The sequence below is a fragment of the Gorilla gorilla genome, chromosome 20, assembly GCF_029281585.2.
Source record: "Gorilla gorilla gorilla isolate KB3781 chromosome 20, NHGRI_mGorGor1-v2.1_pri, whole genome shotgun sequence".
NCBI lineage: Eukaryota > Metazoa > Chordata > Mammalia > Primates > Hominidae > Gorilla > Gorilla gorilla.
In genome coordinates, this window is record NC_073244.2 from 12,969,071 (window position 1) to 12,992,008 (window position 22,938).

The window sequence follows — 22,938 nt, forward strand, 5'->3', positions numbered from 1 at the left end:
ATTGTACAACGCCTTCCAAATAGAACAAAAAATATAAATTATAGAGTCTTAACAATTAAATAAATTATCCTAAAAGCAAAGACAATACATGTTCAAAACTCATCACTTCCTAACTCTCATACTACATTTTACTATGCTCAATGCAATTGAGGTTATTTACATTATATCATTTATACACCATATTGTATCCATAGGGTGGATTCAATGGGGAGCTATTATGTATCTCTTTCTAACACTGCACTCAGTAATATTATGTCTACAGCTTGAATTTAGACATCCTGGGAATATTTACATTACAGAAACTGGCAAATGCTATAACTCAGGACTGGATTTGTTGTTCTGTTGTTTGTCCAGGCTTGAGAAAGTGATGAGAAAAATATTTTTTTGTTTTGTTTTGTTTTTGAGACAAAGTCTCACTCTGTTGCCCAGGCTGGAGTGCAATGGTGCGATCTCGGCTCACTGCAACCTCCGCCTCCCGGGTTCAAGAGATTCTCCTGCCTCAGCCTCCTGAGAAGCTGGGATTACAGGCCCACACCACCACACCTTGCTAATTTTTGTATTTTTAGTAGAGACGGGGTTTCACCATGTTGGTCAGGCTGGTCTCAAACTCCTGACCTCATGATCTGCCCGCCTCGGCCTCACAAAGTGTTGGGATTACAGGTGTGAGCCACCGTGCCTGGCTGAGAAAAATGTTTAATCATGTAGATTAAACTTAAAAGCGTGTCATGTCTGCAACTGTGATGTTGCACATGGCACAAAATGTTCTTCTGATATTTAAAAATTACCATCTGACTCAGCAAAGACATCACTCATCACTGATGAACATATATGTCTTATTTCAGTTTTGTCCTACTTTTTTTTTCCCCCGAGACGGAGTCTCCCTCTGTCGCCCAGGCTAGAATGCAATGGTGCGATTTCAGCTCACTGCAACCTCCGCCTCCAGGGTTCAGTAATTCTCCTGCCTCAGCCTCCTGAGTAGCTGGGATTACAGGCGCCCACCACCATGCCTGGTTAATTTTTTAGTATTTTTAGTAGAGACGAGGTTTCACCATGTTGGCCAGGCTGGTCTCAAACTCCTGACCTCAGGTGATTCACCCGCCTTGGCCTCCCAAAGTGCTAGGATTACAGGTGTGAGCCACTGTGCCCAGTCAAGTCCTACTCTTTAATGTAAATTTTGAAAAATTAATCAACATTCACATTGGAGCTTTACTTGTTTATCAATTGCAATAATAGGTTAGCTTCGGATATAAAGGTTTGGGCAAAAAAAAAAAAATCAATAAAAACATTCTGTGAGAATCAACTGGCTAGAGGGAATTTACAATAAAGAGTTGTGTATATCATATTATGACAATTATCTGTAAATTGCATGTTACACATCCTATATCAGTAAAATTCATAATAAACTTAAATATGCCTATACCTATATCAAGGCATGTTTTCCCCCAGAGAACCAACTGTTCCCAGCACACCACTGAACTCAACTGAACTCACCTCTTTCTCAGGAATAGATAAATACTTCCAATCACAACACTGAAGAGAAAGACAAAGATGAGGGGGCCGATGATAATTTTTGCAATATTTGACGGGACATCTACTGAAATAGAATAAGAAAATATATGTTTCATATCAATGTGTTTCCAACAAAGTTCACATCAAAAATCACATCCACTCCTGGAAGGGGTGGGCCACCCTGTTCCTTCCCTCCCTTGTCCATGAACCTCTCTGCTGCTCTTCCACACCCTGATTTTCCAGCAGTCCCGAAACAGTCCCGTAGGTGCAGTGGGACCAGGCAGTGGGCTCAGAGGTCAGTATTCTGGAAGCACACTCTTCCCCACCCCTGCCCCAAATCACTGCTCATTTCCATCCCTCCCACATCTCAGGCAGTGGATGCAGGACCCTTTTCTGTCAGTTTAATGCTCTGCTGTTGCCCCTCTGAAATGCTTATTCATTTTATTTTAATTTTTATTTATTTACTTATTTCTGTGACAGAGTCTTGCTCTGACACCCAGGCTAGAGTTCAGTGGCATTATCTCGGCTCACTGGAACCTCCTCCTTTCGGGTTCAAGCGATTCTCCTGCCTCAGCCTCCCAAGTAGCTGGGACTACAGGCATGCACCACCACACCCGGCTAATTTTTGTATTTTTAATAGAGACAGGGTTTCACCTTGTTGGCCAGGCTGGCCTCAAACTCCTGACCTCAGGTGATCCTCCCGCCTCAGCCTCCAAAAGTACTGGGATGACAAGCATGAGCCACCGTGCCCGGCCAAATTCTTAATAATTTTAAAGCAAGGAGTTCTGCATTTTCATTGTTCACTGGTCTTGCAAATTACATAGCTAGTCCCGAACCCAGCATGACTTTTGACAGATGTAAAATTCTTTTAATTTTTATTTTTTAGAGACAGTGTCTTACTCTGTCACCCAGGCTGGAGTACAGTGGCACAATCACAGTTCACCGCAACCTCAAATTCCTGGGCCCAAGTGATCCCCCTGTCTCAGCCTCCCGAGTACCTGGGATTACAAGCATGCACCACCATAGCTGGCTAATTTTTGTATTTTTTTGTGGAGACAGAGTCTCACTATGTTGCTCAGGCTGGTCTCTAATGCCTGTCCTCAAGCAATCCTCTTGCCTCAGCCTCCCAAAGTTCTGGGATTATAGGTGTGAGCCACCTCATCCAGCCAAAAAACTCTAGTAACAAAGATGGAGACACTAGCAACAGGTGCCAGGCACTTAACATTTGTGTCATTAAAATGTCCCTCCACCTCCTGAAGTGGTTCTGTTATTATCTCCATGTACAGATGAGGAAGTGCAGGATTGCCAGATAAAGAAAATGTGATACATACACAGCATGGAATACTACACAGCCATGAAAAAGAATGAGATCATGTTCTTTGCAGCAACATGAATGGAGCTGGAGGTGATTATCCTAATTGAATTAACACAGGGACAGAAAACCAACTACCTCATGTTCTCACCCATAAGTGAGAGTGAGACACTGACCACACGTGGACAGAAAGAAGTGAACAGTAGACACCGAGACTGCTATAGTTTGGATCTGTGTCCCCACCCAAAGTTCTTGTTGAAATGTAATCCCCAATGTTGGAGGAGTGGCCGGGTGGGAGGTGATTGGATCATGGAGGCGGTTTCTAATGGGTTAGCAACATCCCTACTGGGTACTGTATAATAAGTGGGTTCTCATGGGATCTGGTTGTTTAAGAAGTGTGTAGCACCATCCCCCTGTCTTAACACCTTGCTCCCACTTCACCTTCCACCATGATTGAAAGTTTCTTGAAGTTTCCTCAGAAGCTGAGTAGATGCCAGCATCATGGTTCCTGTACTGCCTGCAGAACTGGGAGCCAATTAAACCTCTTTTCTTTATAAATTACTGAGTCCCAGTCTCAGACCCTCTTCCTCTTCCTCTTCCTCTCTCTTCTCTTCTTTCTTTTTCTTCTTTTATCTCTTTTTCTCTCTTTCTTTCCTTTTCTTTCTTTTTCTTTTTCTTCTCTCTCTCTTTCACTCTTTCTTTCTTTTTTATTTTTTGAGACAGAGTCTCACTCTGTCACCCAGGCTGGAGTGCAGTGGCGTGATCTCAGCTCACTGCAACCTCCGCCTCCCGGGTTCAAGTGATTCTCCTGCCTCAGCCTCCTGAGTAGCTGGGATTACAGGCACGCATCACCACGCCCAGCTAATTTTTTTATTTTTAGTAGAAACGGGGTTCCACCATATTAGCCAGGCTGGTCTCAAACTCCTGACCTCATGATCTACCCACCATGGCCTCCCAAAGTGCTGGGATTACAGGCGTGAGCCACTGTGCTCGTCCCCTCTTTATTTTCTCTCTCTCTCTTTCTTTCTTTCTCTCTCTCTTTCTTTCTCTCTCTCTTTCTCTCTCTCTCTTTCCTTCCTTCCTTCCCCCCTCTCTCTCTTTCTTTCTTTCCTCTCTGTTTCTCTTTTTTTTTCTTCTTTCTTTTTTTTTTTTTGAGACAGGGTCTTGCTCTGTCGCCCAGGCTGGAGTGCAGTGGCGCAATCTCAGCTCACTGCAACCTCTGCCTCCCGGTTCAAGCAATTCTCCCATCTCAGCCTCCCAAGTGGCTGGGACTGCGGGTGCACACCACTATGCCCGGCTAATTTTTGTATTTTTTGGTAGAGATGGGGTTTCACCATGTTGGTCAGGCTGGTCTCGAACTCCTGACCTCAAGTGATCCGCCCACCTCGGCCTCCCAAAGTGCTGGGATTATAGGTGTGAGCCACTGTGCCCAGCCAGGTATTTCTTTATTGCAGTGTGAGTACAGACTAACACAGGTGCCTACTTGAGAGTGGTGGGTGAGAAGAGGGAAAGGATCAAAAAACGACCTGTCAGGTACTATGCTGATTACATGGGTGACAAAATTATCTGTACAGCAAACCCCCAACAACACACAATTTACTTATTTTATTTTATTTTTTGAGACAGAGCCTCACTGTGTTGCCCAGGCTGGAGTGCAGTGGCACGATCTCGGTTCACTGCAAGCTCCGCTTCCCGGGTTCCTGAGGCTCCTGCCTCAGCCTCCTGAGTAGCTGTGACTACAGGCGCCCGCCACCATGCCTGGCTAATTTATTTTTGTATTTTTAGTAGAGACGGGGTTTCACCATGTTGGCCAGGATGGTCTCGATCTCCTGACCTTGTGATCCGCCCGCCTCGGCCTCCCAAAGTGCTGGGATTACAGGTGTGAGCCACCGTGCCCAGCCACAATTTACTTATATAATGAACTGCACAAGTACCTCTGAAACATTTTTTTTTTTTTAAGTACAGGATCAGGCCAGGCATGGTGGCTCTTATGCCTGTAATTCCAGCACTTTGGGAGGCTGAGGCGGGCGGATCACTTGAGGTCAGGAGTTCGAGACCAGCCTGGCCAACATGGTGAAATGCCATCTCTACTAAAAATACAAAAATTAGCCGGGCGTGGTGGCGGGCTCCTGTAGTCCCAGCTACTGTGAGGCTGAGGTGGGAGAATCACTTGAACCCGGGAGGCGGAGGCTACAGTGAGCTGAGATTGTGCCACTGCACTCCAAAGCAAGCCTCCATCTCAAAAAAAAAAAAAGTGCAGGATCAAAGAGGGCAAGCACAGCAGCAGCTGATAAGCCTGAGAGTCAAGGCCAGGGCCAGCACCTGTGGCCTCTCCAAGTCATCCCCTGCAATGTCCCACCATGCTCAGTGCTAAGCGCAGCCCCAGCCAGCTGAGGCTGCCATGGAGACTTACAATAGTCTGTCACGTAGAAATAGGTGGGTTCCGTCCAAGAGCCGTTGCCCGCAAGGGAGGTGGCCCGGACTCGCACGCTGTAGTTCCCCGGTGACAGTCCACGCAGCCTGCAGCCCCGTTCCAGAGCGAAGTGCTTGCGGGAGACGCAGAGATGCAGCTCCTGGAAGGAAGAGAGGAGGAGAAGGAGGGTGGGTGAGCTTTGCACATCTGGGAGTGTCCACCCCTAGCAGGGAGCTCACAGCCAGGATCCTGCTCAGAAATGACGCCAAGGCAGCAAAGCACAGACTAAGACACATAAGCAACTTTGAGAATTGCAGAATTTTATAACCATAGTGCTATGGATAAAGATATATGCAGAGGTTATCATTATCGGTAAGAGCCAGACTTCCTAAGCCAGAAGCCGAGCATTAAACCCTGATGGTTTCTTTTCTTTTCCTTTTTTTTTCTTTCCAGACAGAGTTTCACTCTTGTTGCCCAGGCTGGAGTGCAATGGCTTAATCTCGGCTCACTGCAACCTCTGCCTCCCGGGTTCAAGCGTTTCTCCTGCCTCAGCCTCCCGAGTAGCTGGGATTACAGGCGCTCACCACCACGCCTGCCTAATTTTGTATTTTCAGTAAAGAAAATACAAAAGGGTTTTACCATGTTGGCCAGGCTGGTCTCAAACTCCTGACCTCAAGTGATCCGCCCACCTCGGCTTCCCAAAGTGCTGAGATTACAGGCGTGAGCCACAGCTCCCAGCCCTATTATCTATTTTCTATTAATATTAATTTCCATAATATTATCTTTCTAAAAATCATCTGTTTTATTTTTAATTGACAACAGTATTATAGGTCAGGCACAGTGGCTCGTGCCTGTAATCCCAGCCCTATGGGAGGCCATGAAGGGAGGATTGCTGGAGCCCAGGAGTTAGAGACCAACCTGGGCAACATAGCGAGACCCCATTTCCACAGAAAATAGAACAATTAGCTGGGCACGATGGTTCGCACCTGTAGTCCCAGCTACTCTGGAGGCTAAGGTGGGAGAATCACTTGAGCCCAGGAGGTCAAGGGTGCAGTGAGCTATGAAGGCTCCACCGTACTCCAGCCTGGGTGACAGAGCTAGAACCTGTCTCTAAAATAAATAAACAAAAATAAAAATAATAGTTGTGTACACGTATGGGGTACAGTGTAAAGTTATGTTACAGTATAAATTGCGGAATGATTAAAACAAGCTAATTAAATCCTCATCACTTCATGTACTTATTTCTTTGTTGTGAGAACATTTAAAATCTATTCTTCTAGCCATTTTGCAATATGTGTTATTAGCTATAGTCACCATTCATCTACAGAGCAGTGGATTCCTAGAACGTATTCCTCCCATCTGAAACTTTGCACCCTTTGGTTCACGTCTCTCCTTATTTTTCCTTTGATTGTTTTTTCCCTGACCATTTTAAAATGCAAAAGTGGGCAGGGCGTGGTGGCTCATGCCTGTAATCCCAATACTTGGGGAGGCCGAGGTGGGCGGATCACCTGAGGTCAGGAGTTCGAGACCAGCCTGGTCAAGATGGTGAAACCCCCGCCTCTACCCAAAATACAAAAATTAGCTGGGCATGGCGGCACACACCTGTAATCCCAGCTACTCGGAGGCTGAGACAGGAGAATTACTTGAACCCAGGAGGTGGAGGTTGCAGTGAGCCAAGATTGTGCCACTGCACTCCAGCCTGGGTGACAGAGCAAGACTCCATCTCAAAAATAAATACATAAATAAATAAAATGCAAAAGTGACTCCTAGCTCACAAATCATTAGAAATCAGGCAGCAGGCCACATTTAGCCTACGGGATATAGTTTACTGACTGACCCCTGGTTTAAGAGATTATATGGTTTGTCCGAGATCTCATAGCTGCAAAGTGGCAGGGCCAGCTCTTGAACTCAGAACTGTCTGGCTCTACAGCTACTTGGGAGGCTGAGGCAGGAGAATGGCATGAACCCGGGAGGCGGAGCTTGTAGTGAGCCGAGATCGTGCCACTGCAGTCCAGCCTGGGTGACAGAGCAAGACTCCATCTCAAAAAAAATAAATAAATAAAAAGAAAGAAACTAAAAAAAGAGAACTGTCTGGCTCTAGAACTTCTCCTTAAGACCATTGCAGAATATTTTTGCCATGTCTCCAGCAAAATTAGAAAAGAGTGGAAATGAAGGATCTGCAGGGCCTATGCCAGATTTCCTGCCTTTCCCTGCAACTCCCAGCCTCTGTCACATCAGAACCAAATGGATAAATGGGCTTAATGTCTAAGGACAAATAAAAAAGCTCTTTCTTTGCCATGGTGCTGCCTTTCGATTTTTTTTTTTTAATCATTATAAAAACAGTTGAAGCCCGGGCACGGTGGCTCATGCCTGTAATTCCAGCACTTTCGGGGGCCAAGGCGGGCAGATCACGAGGTCAAGAGATTGAGACCATCCTTGCCAACATGGTGAAACCCCGTCTCCACTAAAAATACAAAAATTAGCCAGTTGTGGTGGTGTGCGCCTGTAATCCCAGCTACTCGAGAGGCTGAGGCAGGAGAATCACTTGAACCCGGGAGGCAGAGTCTGTAGTGAGTCGAGATCGCGACACTGCACTCCAGCCTGGGCAACAGAGCGAGACTGTCTCAAAAAGAAAAAGAAAATGTGGTATACTTTGCCTGAAAAATAAACACATAAAATAAAATAAACTAATAAATAAATAAATAAATAAATAAATAAATAAATAAAACAGTTGGGATCCACCCAAATGGAGATTTGCAAAGTGGGAAACATACCCTGTGATAAGCACGTAACTAGAGATAATTCCAGAACTTATGAGAAGAGACAGGAGGCTCTTGGGAATAAGACCATGAAACCTGCAAGCATCGAGCCAAAACTCTGAAAAGTTTTCGAAACAGTTCCAAGCTAATAGTGCATGCAGAGAACCGGGCTGGAACATTTAGGAGGGGGGTAGAGAGTGGAGAAGAGAAAGAAATGTTAAAAAAAAAAAAAAGCCAACAACCCCATGCTTATCATGTGACAATAACAGCAAGAAAACAAATCAGTCTGGTGGCAGGGGTGGGGGCAGGGAACTCCAGTCCAAAGTTTCTTCCAAGTGGAATGAGTCACCGAGTAGCGAGGGACAAATAAGCAAATATAGAAACCCAAGGTAGCTGCTATCCGGGACAAAGGGGAAATGCATCTTCTTTTTTTTTTTTGGAGACGGAGTTTCGCTCTTGTCACCCAGGCTGGAGTGCAGTGGCATGATCTTGGCTCACTGCGACCTCCGCCTCCCGAGTTCAAGCGATTCTCCTGCCTCAGCCTCCTGAGTAACTAGGATTATAGGCGTGTGCCACAAAGTGAGACTCCAGCCTGGGCAACAAAGCAAGACTCTGTTTGAAAAAAAAAAAAAATTTATCTGGGCATGGTGGCGGATGGTGGGCCTGGGTGACACACGATGACTCTGTCTCTGAAAAAAAAATTTTTTTAACGGGAGATACTGAAAATGCAATTAAATAGCTAGAGGTGGCTTTGTTTATGAAACTAGCAAAAGAAAAAAAAAAAATACCTTCCACCAGCTGGGCACGGTGGTTCATTGCCTATAATCCCAGCACTTTGGAAGGCCGAGGCAGGCAGATCACGAGGTCAGGAGTTCGAGACCAGCCTGACCAACATGGTGAAACCTCGTCTCTACTAAAAGACAAAAATTAGCCGGGCGAGGTCATGGGTTCCTGTAGTCCCAGATACTCAAGAGGCTGAGGGAGGAGAATCACTTGAACCCAGGAAGCGGAGGTTGCAGTGAGCCAAGATCATACCAATGCACCGTAGCCTGGGCTACAGAGATAGACTCCATCTCAAAAAAAAAAAGAAAAGAAAGAATGAAAGAAATGCCAAACTCTTTCCTAAAGCAGCTGTGCCATTTTATGTTCCCACCAGCAATGTATGAGGGTTCCGATTTCTCCTCATCCTCACCGACACTTGTTATTGTCCGTCTTTTTGTTTTTTGCCACGCTCGTGGGCATGAAGTGGTATTGCATCGTGGTCTTGATTTGCATTTTTGTCATGGCTAATTTGGGGCTGAGTTTTGTGTTTTGCCCTGGTACCAGGGTGGGGTTGAGGGTGGGAGGTGAGAGCCACTCAAGGGTGAGGAGCAGATTCCAGAGGAAGTTCGGGGCATTGTTGACAGCAAGAATACAGATTCTGCAGAGTGAACAATGCCTGTTTCCACTGCAGACCCTCCTTGATTTTTTTTCTGCTTCTGTGTCCAACTTGTCCCCATTTGCCCAGAACTTTCTGAGTGTGGACATTGAAAATCTCACATCCCAGGGAGCCCTCAGTCCTGGCTAAACCTAGACAACCGGTCACCCTGTCGGCACTGGATTTAACTCGAATCCTAACTTCTCCTAGCTTCTTCCCATGCCTTTGACTGACCTGTGTCTCCTGTTCCTGGGACCCAAGGGTCACTATTAGGAATTCCCATCACGAATCCCCAACAGCCTCTGCCCCACACAGCAAAACCCCAATCCCACCCAGACCAACTCTGTTCACCCTAGAGAGAAGCAGAGATGGGGGAGAAAATGAAAGGAGAATGTGAGGTTACAGTCACCTTCTTAAGACCCTTTTCATAGACACATTTCTGTTATTGCCAACAATGTCCTTAATTACCTAGCATTGCTTTGATCAAGAAAAAAAAAGTGACGTAAAACTTTATTTATTTATTTACATATATATATATATTGAGATGGTGTCTCACTCTGTCACCCAGGCTGGAGTGCAGTGGTGTGATCTCGGAATCACTGCAACCTCTGCCTCCCAGGTTCAAGTGATTCTCTTGTCTTAGCCTCCCGAGTAGTTGGGATTACAGGCATGCACCACCACGCCCGGCTAATTTTTGTATTTTTAGTAGATACGAAGTTTCACCATGCTGGCCAGGCTGGTCTTGAACCCTGACCTCAGGTGATCCACCCACCACGGCCTCTGAAGGTACTAGGATTACAGGCGTGAGCCACTGCTCCTGGCCTAAAACTTTATTTTTAGGTACACAATTTATACTGTTGGAGTGTAATTTTACTACATTTACAAAATTCTCTCTAGCATATGGTGGGAGTGAATATTATGGTATGTAAGTTACAGCTCAATAAAGCTGTTTCTAAATTTAAAAAAAAAAAAAATCCCTCATGCCCAAGCCAATCAGCATACAGCATTCCTCTGGTCACATGATTGGGCATTGGATGTCACATGACCTCAGTCAAGCTGGGAATGCTGGGATGCAGTCTGTCTTCCTCCGGGTTTGGCAGTGCAAAGAAATGAGGTTTGGAACCACTACAACCACAGGTGGACAACCAGGGGCTACTGGGCTCACTGCCAGGAGCTGTTAAGATGCAACTGACCCAGGCTAGGCATGGTGGCTCACGCCTGTAATCCCAGCACTTTGGGATGCCAAGGTGGGTGGATTACCTGAGGTTAAGAGCTCGAGACCAGCCAGGCCAACATGGTGAAACCTCGTCTCCATTAAAAATACAAATATTAGCTGGGTGTGGTGGTGGGTGCCTGTAATCCCAGCTACTCAGGAGGCTGAGGCAGGAGAATCGCTTAAACCCGGGAGGCAGAGGTTGCAGTGAGCTGAGACTGCACCACTGCACTCCAGCCTGGATGACAGGATGACAGAGTGAGTGAGACTCCATCTCAAAAAAAAAAAAGATGCAACCGACCCAAAGGAATCCTGGATCCAGCCATGTGAGAAGCTCTTCAGTTGTTCAACTCTGGGAGCTAATAAGCTTTTCCTCTATCATAAGCTAGTCTGGATACAGGGGGATTCCTTTTTCTTCTTTTTTCTTTTTTTTTGAGATGGAGTCTCACTCTGTCGCCCAGGCTGGAGTGCAGTGGTGTGATCTCGGCTCACTGCAAGCTCCACCTCCCGGGTTCACGCCATTCTCCTGCCTCAGCCTCCCAAGTAGATGGGACTACAGGCGCCCGCCACCATGCCCGGCTAATTTTTTTTTATTTTTAGTAGAGATGGGGTTTCACCGTGTTAGCCAGGATGGGCTCGATCTCCTGACCTCATGATCCACCCGCCTCAGCCTCCCAAAGTGCTGGGATTACAGGCGTGAGCCACTGCGCCCAGCAGATACAGGGGGATTCTCAACTGCTGGGGGATAACAACACAAACGAACTAAACTCCAGAGCATGTAATTTTAACTTCTACATTACACTGAACAAAGGTCATCCCAAACATTTTATCTTATTTTTTTGGAGACAGAGTCTTCTTGCTCTGTCACCCAGTCTGCAGTGTAGTGAGTGAGTCACAGCCCACTATAACCTGGAGCTCCTGAGCTCAAGCAATTCTCTCCTCAGCCTCCCAAGTAGATGGGACTATACGCACAGACCACCACACCTAGCTAATTTTGAAATTTTTTTTTTGCAGAGATGGGGTCTGGCTGTGTTGCCCAGGCTCAAACTCCTGGCCTCAAGCAATCCTCCCACCTCAGCTTCCTGAGTCACTGGAATTATAGGCATGAGCCACCATGCTTGGCCCCCAAACATCATTTTCAATGGCTCTTCATCCACCAATTCTATCGATGCACCATCTTCCACGTGTCCATTCTCCAATGGACGGACAACTTAGTGGTTTGCATATTTTGCTACTGATGAAAATCTTGTGCATAGAGCTTCGTTCCCTGCCCCAAATTTGAATTATTTCCTTAGGACCTACAGGATTAATACATATAGGATAATATATTAATAAACTTTGCAATTATGGCCCCCAGGGAATCATGACTTTCTGTGTCTATGAGACTCTGGAAGCCTCAGTATCCAGCTCACTGAGATACTCAGAGGATGTATTGTACTTCCTCATTCTGGGCTTAGCCATGGGCTCACTTTGCCAAAGGGACACTAGCAAATGTGATGCAAACAGAGTCCTAAGAAGTGTTTGTATATGGGGCATGTCCTTCCTTGCCTGGGCTAGCTCACTGGGCAGTGAGAGAACACATGAGGACAAAGCTCCAGGTGCCCCCAGCTGAGGCCCCAGCCATGTGAATGAGGCCATCCAGCCCCAGCCAAACTGGCCCAGGACAAAGGAATCACCCAGTGAACCTGCAGAATTGAGAGAAAGAATAAATGTCCTTTGTTTTAAACCAGTACCTTTGGGGGCAGTTTGTTACGCAGCAAGAACTGACTGAAACAATAACTAAAGCTGTCAATCCAAAAAGCTAAAATGGTTTCCAGATAAAATTAGTATTACCTAACATGGTAAAAACCAGAGGCAATCCAAATCCCCAAAAATAAATGATACCCCAATCATGAGATTAAATTCTATCTAGCAACTACAAATCATAATTCCAAAGGCTATTGTGGACAGAGACATCAAAAGGCAGAGGAAAGTAACTCATGAATATGGATTAGAGGCATATGCACGTTTCTGCCAATTAAAAACTAGCTGAGCTCTGTATGATAAGGAATTTTATTTTAAAAATGAATATTAAAAAAGGCAAATCAAGCCATTCATTTAGCAATTTTATTTTAAAAATGAATGTTAAAAAAGGCAAATCAAGCCATTCATTTAGCAAACAGGGCCCCAAAATAGGCCCAGAATGACAAGTTCAGTAAGGACACTTACTATTTTTGAAAGTTTACTTTTTCTGTGAAGCTGTGAAGGGCCACATATAGTCTCTGGTGCGTATTCTTTTTTTTTTTTTTTGAGACAGAGTCTTGTTCTGTCGCCCAGGCTGGAGTGCAGTGGCACGATCTTGGCTCACTGCAACCTTTGCCTCCCGGGTTCAAGCAATTCTCCCTGCCTCAGCCTCCCGAGGAGCAGCTGGGATTACAGACGCCCACCATTATGTCCAGCTAATTTCTGTATTTTTAGTAGAGACGGAGTTTCGCCATGTTGGCCAGGCTGGTCTTGAACTCCTGACCTCATCCCTGTTGCACATTCTTTACAATGCTCTGCAAGCCAGATTTGGCTCACAAGCCACAATAATTTAGAATTAGATCTCAATTCTAAATTATTGTCAAAGCCAAAATCTTTGGTCGCCAAGAGTAGATGTGGTCCCAGGAGGGGTAGAGGGAGGTCCACCTGGTTATAGGAGGACTCCCTCTCAAAGTTCCAGGAAATCAGACATTTTGCTGTAATCTCTGTTGGTTGTTGGCAAACTCTGGCCCACCAACTAAACCTGGTCCACCACTTGTTTTTGTAAATAAAGTTTTATTGGCACACAACCACATCCATTTATTTACATATCACCCATGGCAGCTTCCTCAGTAGAATGGTGGAATTGAGTAGCTGTAACAGAAATCATCTGGCCACGGAGTCAAACATGTTTACTATCCAGACCTTTATGGTAAAAAAAATTTGGCAGTTTCTGGATTGGAATATCAGTCATGCATTTGGATCATGATTCTATTCTTCCAGGTTTTGTGCAGCAACTTAAACTCTGGAAGCCTCAGTACCCAGCTCACTGGGATAATGTGAGGACGTATTGTACTTCCTCAGTCCCAAGAGGTATATTATTTTTGCATTTTGGCATTTCTGAAATTGGAATGCATGTTACAAGCAATGTATTTTACAAACACTTAACAGTACTCAGGATCTATAGTCTAGGAAAAAATAAAAATAAAATTAGAATTAACGGCCCTTTTTTTTTTTTTGCCTAGCTGTCCATAAAAATAATGGGGCCTCTCAAAATTTCCTAGAGGTAATAAAATGTGATCAATGAGATACTCTGTGTAACGTGCTGAATGTGTTTGGGACATACAGTGAGCCCTGGGAAGAGCTTAGCAACTGTTTGGGTTCTTTTGGGTTATTTGTCTTGGATTCTGTGTCTTGTGCATCTCTGCACTCACCCAGCACCTTGCATGGTGTCTGGCTGAATGGAAGCATCTAATGAAAGTAACTTATAAGGTTTTTGTTGTTGCTGTTTTTGAGACAGAGTCTCACTCTGTCACCCAGGCTGGAGCGCAATGGTGCAATCTCTGCTCACTGCAACCTCCACCTCCTGGGTTCAAGTGATTCTCCTGCCTCAGCTTCCCACCTTGGCCTCCTGAGTAGCTGGGATTACAGGCACCCACCACCACGCCTGGCTAATTTTTGTATTTTTGTAGAGATGGGGTTTCACCATGTTGGCCAGGCTGGTCTCAAACTCCTGGCCTCAAGTGATCTGCCTGCCTCGGCCTCCCAAAGTGCTTGGATTACAGGTGTGAGCCACCGTACCCAGCAATTTATAAGGTTTTAAGACTCAAATAACTCCTTCTAAAGTGAAATGAGTCTCCTGTTGTGGTGGGAGGCAGACATCATTCAACTTAGAGGACACAGCTGGAAAGCAATGTGAGAAACTAAGAAAAGTAACAAGCTCGTAGATTGGCATTTCTGACCCATCTTCCTGAGAAGTCAGGTATCAAGTCTTTAAGTACTAATAGCACAGTACCTGATGAGAGAAGCACTGGAATCAAAATTTCAGCAGAGGAAGGAGGTACCAAGTGCAACTCTGAAGGGGCATGCTGAAGTGTGCAGGGGCATGCCCAAGAGTCAAGGGCCTTACCTCATCACCATATCGCCGATAACTCACTTCATACAGCACGATCAGACCATTGGGCTCCTTCGGCTCCTGCCACATCAAGTGGACGACGTTGTTCTCAAAGATTTCATGCGTCACAGGGCCGACAATGTCATCAGCCTTGGCTGTAAGGAGAGGAAGTGAGAGGCAGGGATGTAACTCTTGGATCAGATCCCACTTCTGCCACCTGTCCATGGTGCAACCTTGGGCTGGTGACATCATTTTCCCACATCCCATTTTCCTCGTCAGAGAACGGACATCTAAAACTCATCCCACAAGATTGTTAGGAAGATTAAATGGGTTACTTTCTGCATATAACTTTTTTTTTTTTTTTGAGACAGAGTCTTGCTCTGTCACCCAGGCGGGAGTGCAGTGGTGTATTTTCTAAAGTTTACATAATGATTGCCTGTGACTCATAATTTTAAAATATGGCCTGGCATGGTGGCTCATGCCTGTAATCCCAGCACTTTGGGAGCTCAAGGTTGGCGGACCACTTGATCTCAGGCATTGGAGGCCAGCCTGGGCAACATGGTGGAACCGTCTCTACTGAAAATACAGGTGTGGTGGCACACACATGTAGTCCCAGCTACTCGGGAGGCTGAGGCAGGAGAATTGCTTGAACCAGGGAGGCGGAGATTGCAGTGAGCCAAGATTGCGCCATTGTACTCCAGCCTGGGCAACAGAGCAAGACTTCATCTCAAAAAAAAAAAAAAAAAAAAAAAGGCCAGGTTCGATGGCTCATGCCTGTAATCCCAGCACTTTGAGAGGCCGATGTGGGTGGATCACTTGAGCCCAGGAGTTCAAGACCAGCCTGGGCAATATGGTGAAACCCCATCTCTACTAAAAATACAAAAATTAGCTGGGCGTGGTGGCAGACACCTGTAGTCCCAGCTACTCGGGAGGCTGAAGCAGAGAATCACTTGACATAGGTGGCAGAGGCTGGAGTGAGCTGAGGTCGCACCACTGTACTCCAGCCTGGGCGACAGAGCAAGGCTCCGTCTCAAAAAAAAATGAAGGCCAATAAGGTAAAATACAGATATGCACTGCTTAGAGGGTGGAGAATCTGTCCTTGGTCAGCCTTGATGTCCCACCCATGACACTCGGACCCCGGAGCAGCAGCCCCACCTTCAGGCATGGTCCTGGCACTGACGTAGGCTGCCACACTGCACCGTTCCTCAGGGGTGTCCTGGTTGCAAGCCTGCAGCTCGATGCGATAGCCCGTGAAGTGTCGCAAGCCGGAGATGACCAGCGACTCCTTGTTCACCACCTTCTCAAAAGGCCTGTGCTCCTCTGGACTCGTGGGCACGCTGGTTGAGGAAGTGTTGGGGAAAGCTGCCACCGTGGGCACGGCCACCGTCACATTCCCAACATCGCCAAGGGACCTGCGTTTCCGAGATGGCCTGGAACGACAGTAGGACATGTATGATGACACCATCACCATCATTTTTTTTTTAAAAAGTGACACTGGAGAATAAAAGGCTTGATTAAGAAGAAAGATCAGAGCGCAGGAGGGTGCAGCAATGGGGAACATGGATTGCAATACAGACTGCCAGGAATGACCACTCAGAGCAGCTTTCAATATACCCTTGTGAGCATCTGAAGGATTAGAGCAGGCCCACCTCGTGAGGGATGAGTGCTTCTAAGACCGTCAATAGTAGACACACACCGATATTCCCCTCGACATGCTCGATTTCAGGTTTTTCATTTTGCAGATAAATAGGCCAGCCAGGGTCAGTGACAAAAATAAGACACCAAAAGCACGTAAGAGTCTAGCTTTTCAGGAAGCCCTGCCAAATGGCATTTGCTCATTGGCCCAAGCTACTGATCGACATCATCAGTTTAAATAGGAAAAAATACATCTTCTCCTTCTTATGACTGCTTAGGGCACCTGTATAATTTGAGTGATTAAGCTGCAACTCTTAGAAAAGGAATCACATCACTCAGGTCAGGAAGATTGACTCCAAGAAACATCTATGCAATCGGCACACTTCTCCCCATCCCTTAAGAAGATATATTAAACAACAAAGGTTGATAGCTAACAAATTTTAAAATACAAAGAAAAAAGGATAAAGAAGAAAATGCAGGCTGGGCGAGGTGGCTCATGCCTATAATCCCAGTACTTTGGGAGGCCAAGGCGGGCAGATAACCTGAGGTTAGGAGTTCGAGACCAGTCTGGCCAACATGGGGAAATCCCATCTCTACTAAAAATACAAAAATTAGCCGAGCCTGATGGTGCACAGCTTTAATCCCAGCTACTCAGCAGGCTGAGGCAAGAGAATTGCTCGAACCCGGGAGGTGGAGGTTGCAGTGAGCTGAGATCGTGCCATTGCACTCCAGCCTGGGCGACAGAGTGAGACTCTCTCAAAAAAAAAGAAAAGAAAAGAAAATATAAATCACTCATAAATCCACAGCCCACTGCTTCCTTTGGACAATTTTTTCCCTGTAAATATTATGTGTGAACATGATGAGGATCAAGCCTGTTTTAGAAGTAAACTTTGTCTACTTATTATATTGGAAGCATTTACTAAATATTTTCCTTTCAACATAACATTTTAACTAGGAGAGAATTTTGGGACTTTTCCTTTTTAATATTAGGGTTTTCCTCCATCACCTACAAAAGTAGCATGTGTTCCCTGCAGAAAACTTGGAAAACAATGAATGACTGTAAAATATTCCATTTACTACATGAGTCATCACTCACTTAACCATCCTCCTTATTTATTTATTTATTTTGAGACAGAGTTTCACTCTTGTCGCCCAGGCTGGAGTGCGACGGCGCGATCTTGGCTCACTGCAACCTCCGCCTCCTGAGTTCATGCGATTCTCCTGCCTCAGCCTCCTGGGTAGCTGGGATTACAGGAGTCCGCCACCATGCCCAGCTAATTTTTGTATTTTTAGTAGAGACGGAGTTTCGCCATGTTGGCCAGGCTGGTCTCAAACTCCTGACCTCAGGTGATCCGCTCACCTCAGCCTCCCAAAGTGCCAGGATTACAGGCATGAGCCACCGCACATGGCTCCTTTTTTTTTTTTTTTTTTTTTTTTTTTTTTTTGCTGTTCCTTTGATCATTGTCTGATTGTCTTATTACTTCCCCAAAGTAGATTCCTAGAGGAAAATATTACTAGGTTCAGGGAGATAAGAAACTCTTTAAGCTTCTTAATACCTACAGCTAAATGGTTGTCCAGACACTCTATATTGACTTGTGGTTCCACCAGCAGGCCATGAGACTGCATTCCAGGACAATCTCAGCAACCCTAAGCCTTAATAGTTTTTTTTTTTTCTTTCTGTGTTTGTTTGTCTAGATCTTTAACCCAAGAGATTAAAAATATGCTATCATTCGACTACATTATTTGCAGATCTTTATATTACTGAGTGTGACTTCATTTTTCCTTTATTGGTTCTCTGTGATTCTCCAAAGAATTGTCCCCTCCTTGTCTTTTGTCTGTTTTTCCATGAATTTCTTGTGTTTTCCTTACTCCTGTGTTGTTTATTCATTAAGGATATTAACCTTTTATGTATCGTGCTATACAACTTACTCTTTTCCATTTGCCAGTAAGCTTTCTTTAAATGATTTGAAACAGGCTTTCATGTTTATTTGTACAATTTAATATATCAGTAACATTTTTTAAAACGTGTTCCTTTACAAGTCATTCTAGATGGCGTTATTATGAGTTGTGCTAAGGTTTTATGGCAATTTTGAAAGGGATCTTTTCCCTTATTTTATATTCTAATTATTGCTTGTGTATCTACAGTCTTTTTGCTTATTTCTATGTACCTACTTTCCCAAACTCTAACTCATTTAAAAAGTTTCATAATTGGCTTTCTTGGGTTTTCAATGACACACTAGAAGAGGGGTCAACAAAATTTTCCCGTAAAGGGCTAGATAATAAATATTTTGGGTTTTGCAAGCCAAATGACCTCTGTCACAACTACTCTGTCATTGTAGCTTAAAGCAGCCCTAGATCATGTGTAAACAAGTGGGTGGGGTTGCATTCCAATAAGAGTTCATTTACAAAAACAGGCAGCTAGCCCATGGGCCATAGTTTGCCTACCCTTGAGCTAGATGCTCTGCAAATAGCAATGACTTTATTTCCCACATTCCATTCTTTACAACTCTAATTTCTGTTTCTTGTCTTATTACATTGGCTGGATGCCCAGAGAAATGTTAATTAGTAATGATGAGATGGGGCTTCCTTGTTTTGTTCCTAACTCTGCTAAGAATAATTTTAAGAATGACGTTAGCTTGCCTGTTGGTTTAACCTAGGTAATATTTATCTTGTAGAAGAAATATTCTATTATGAGTTTTATGAAGCCTCTTTTTTTTCCTCCCCTTTCTCTAAGTTAGGAATTTTAAATTAAGGTTATTGAAATAGATATGATCTTCCTTATTGCACCTCTTGATGAACTACATGATGTTATCAATCTTCTGATCTTAAACCATCCTTGCATTTTGGAGATAAACAATATTGCCAGTGCAGTGTTTTATTTGGGACATTTGAATCTAACATCACATATTAGCTTGGCCTGTGGCTTTTGTTCAGTGCAGTATCTTTGTCAAGTTCTTTTTTTTTTTTTTTTTTTGAGACAGAGTCTCGCTCTGTTGCCAGGCTGGAGTGTGCAATGGCGCAACCTCGGCTCGCTGCAACCTCTGCCTCCCAGGTTCAAGTGATTCTCCTGGCTCAGCCTCCCAAGTAGCTGGGATTACAGGCGTGTGCCACCATGTCTGGCTAATTTTTGTATTGTTAGTAGAGACAGTGTTTCACCATGTTGACCAGAATGGTCTCAATCTCTTGACCTTGTGATCCGCCCCCCACCTCAGCCTCCCAAAGTACTGGGATTACAGGCATGAGCCACCATGCTCGGCCTCTTTGTCAAGTTCTTTAAGGGTGTTATGTTCATTTCATAAAATGAACTGGGATAATTTTTATAGATTTCTATGCCCTAAAATAGTTTTTCTATTATAGGAAATAGTTGCTCTCTCAGAATTTGAAAGAATGTGCCTATAAAACTCTCTGGGCCAAGGGACTTTTTTGAGGAAATTATTTGACACATATCTTTTTCCAAGGTTCATAACCACTTAATTTTTCTGCTTCTTTTTGAATCCATTTAGACAAGTTAAATTTTCCCACCTTACTGCAACTTTCAAATTTAGCAAGTGCACCGTTGTCCAAAGAACTTAACACATTAAAATTTTCTTCAGACGCTAGTTTTATGTCATCTTCTTTCCTTCTGGTTTGTGTTTTCCCTTTGATTATGTTTACCATAGGCTTAGCTGTTATTGCTTTTCCCTTCCTGTCTAACACATTTATAGTTTTATAGTTTAAAGTTTATGTCTTAATTTATCAATCCATTTAAGTCTGCTAAGTAACATCAAAGCCAAGCTTTGACAATATTCTACAAGTTAAGGTATATGATATTCACATTTTCATTATTTTCCAAAAGGACTTCAATGGAAGTTTCCGTTTCTGCTTTGGCCCAATAGATATGTAAGTGTTTAACTTTTTAACTTTTTTTTTTCTTTTTTAGACAGAGTCTCGCTCTGTTGCCCAGGCTGGAGGGCAGTGGCGTGATCTCGGCTCACTGCAACCTCCACCTCCCAGGTTCAAGTGATTCTTCTGCCTCAGCCTCCTGAGTAGCTGGGACTACAGGCGCACGTTACCACGTCCAGCTAATTTTTGTATTTTTAGTAGAGAAGGGGTTTCACCATATTGGCCAGGCTGGTCTCAAACTCCTGACCTCAGGTGATCCGCCTGCCTGGGCCTCCCAAAGTGCTGCGATTACAGGTGTGAGTCACTGCGCCCAGCCTGTAAGTGTTTAACTTTTAACCACCAAGAAGTGAAGTTTTCTGTTTAATCTTTTGAAATTAACTTGTAGTTTCTATCGCAACGTCATCAGAAAATGTGTGGTCAGAAAACACATCCTACTTTGGGGGCATTTCTTAAGATTTTCTTTATGGTCTTTTTGTATTAAAAGACCAATAACATTGTAGAATGGAAAAGAAAACAGCTCCACCACTTATCAAGCCAAAGATATATCCGTATTAGCAAGATTCAGATAATTTCTATACGGGCACAAATGGGTCTCGTGAAAATAACCAAGACGTTGGTGCTTCATGAATAACTACTGAGAAATTGGTATCTCAACAACCAGAGATGTAAAATGGGCTCATCAGATAGGCCAAATGAGTTTATATACCAAAAAGATTATAACCAAAAAGACCATGAAGTGGCAAAAGACAAAGCATCAACTGATTTTTTTTTTTTTTTTTTTTTGAGACAGAGTCTTGCTCTGTTGCCCAGGCTGGAGTGCAGTGGTGTGATCTTGGCTCACTGGAACTTCCAATTTCTGGGTTCAAGCGATTCTCCTGCCTCAGCCTCCCAAGTAGCTGGGATTATAGGCGTGCATCATCATGCCCGGCTAATTTTTGTATTTTTAGTAGAGACGGGGTTTCGCCATGTTGGCCAGGCTGGTTTCAAACTCTTGACCTCAGGTGATCTGCCTGCCTGGGCCTCCCAAAGTGCTGGGATTACAGGCATCAGGCAGAGCCACAGCACCTGGCCTAGGCAGCATTTTATTATCCAGCAATCCCACACTAACCTGGTCGTCTCAACCAAGGGTCCTTCTGACCTCATCCCCCAGGGGGATATTTAGCAATGTCTGAAGATATTTTTGGTTATTACTACTTTAGGGGGAAGACACACTACTGGCATCAGATGAGTGGAAGCCAGAGATGCTGCTCAGTGTTGTTGGACAGTGCCCTAGAATAATCTGACCCCAAATATTATTTATTATTATTATTACTATTATGTATTTATTCTTTTTTTTTTTTTTTTTTTTTTTTGAGACAGAGTCTCGCTCTGTCACCCAGGCTGGAATGCAGTGGCGAGATCTCGGCTCACCGCAACCTCCGCCTCCAGGGATCAAGCGATTCTCCTGCCTCGGCCTCCCAAGTAGCTGGGACTACAGGTGTGTGTCACCATGCCCGGCTAATTTTTATATTTCTTGTAGTAACGGGGTTTCACCATCTTGGTCAGGCTGGTCTCGAACTCCTGGCCTCAAGTGATTGCCCCGCCTGGGCCTCTCAAAGTGTTGGGATTACAGGCGTGAGCTACCAAGTCCAGCTGTGGCCCCAAATATTATTTTATTTTTATTTATTTATTTTTTTTGAGACGGAGTCTCGCTCTGTGGCCCAAGCTGGAGTGCAGTGGCACGATCTTGGCTCACTGCAAGCTCCGCCTCCCAGGTTCACGCCATTCTCCTGCCTCAGCCTCCTGAGTAGCTGGGACTACAGGCGCCCGCCACCACGCCCAGCTAATTTTTTGTATTTTTAGTAGAGACGGGGTTTCACCGTGTTAGCCATGATGGTCTCGATCTTCTGATCTCATGATCCGCCCACCTCGGCCTCCCAAAGTGCTGGGATTACAGGCGTGAGCCACCCGAATATTATTAATAGCAGGACTGAGATTGAGATCCGCTTTGGACCAAGCCCGTACATTTTTAGACCCTTCTTGGCTACAGTTAGTATTGCAAATGGCCACTAGAGGGCAGATCAGGCCACACAGGTGCCTGGGAAAAAATAAATAAATAAACACTCTGCTAAAGGAAGAAAATCTCTCCAAGTGGTCCCAACTTGCCTCTTTAGTCTCACCTCCTGTTCCTCCCAAAAGCCCACGACAGGTAAACATCTCCTTGCCTTTCTCCCAAGTTCTCCAAGCTTTTTCTCTCTCCCAGGACCATACTGCTTCATTCTCTTAAGACTCAAGTTGAAAAGAAACTTCCCTGGCCAGGGGCGGTGGCTCACGCCTGTAATCCCAGCACTTTGGGAGGCCGAGGCGGGAGGATCGCCTGAGGTCGGGAGATCGAGACCAGCCTGACCAACATGGAGAAACCCTGTCTCTACTAAAAGTACAAAAATTAGCCGGGCGTGGTGGCGCATGCCTGTAATCCCAGCTACTCAGGAGGCTGAGGCAGGAGAATTGCTTGAACCCGGGAGGTGGAGGTTGTGGAGAGCCGAGATCGTACCACTGCACTCTAGCCTGGGCAACAAGAGTGAAACTCCATCAAAAAAAAAAAAGAAGGAAAGAAGGAAGGGAGGGAGGGACGGACGGAGGGAGAGAGGGAGGGAAGAAAGGAAAGAAAGAAGGAAAGAAAGAAAGAAGGAAGAAAGAGATCC

General features: G+C 44.9%; 1 protein-coding gene across 7 annotated transcripts in view; it reads right to left on the minus strand.

The window, feature by feature from the left end:
- Positions 1–22,938, minus strand: part of INSR (insulin receptor) — a 184,860-nt gene that overhangs the window by 15,058 nt on the left and 146,864 nt on the right. For 4 of the 7 annotated variants that reach the window (XM_055371433.1, XM_055371432.1, XM_055371430.2 and 1 more), the window contains 4 exons: positions 15,893–16,167; positions 14,753–14,892; positions 5,235–5,394; positions 1,492–1,594 (listed from right to left, as the gene is read on the minus strand). In XM_055371433.1, coding sequence (XP_055227408.1) covers positions 1,492–1,594; positions 5,235–5,394; positions 14,753–14,892; positions 15,893–16,167 — 678 coding nt within the window. The remainder of the gene's footprint in view (positions 1–1,491; positions 1,595–5,234; positions 5,395–14,752; positions 14,893–15,892; positions 16,168–22,938) is intronic. The other 3 variants (XM_055371434.1, XM_055371431.2, XM_055371429.2) reach the window with 1 other exon arrangement.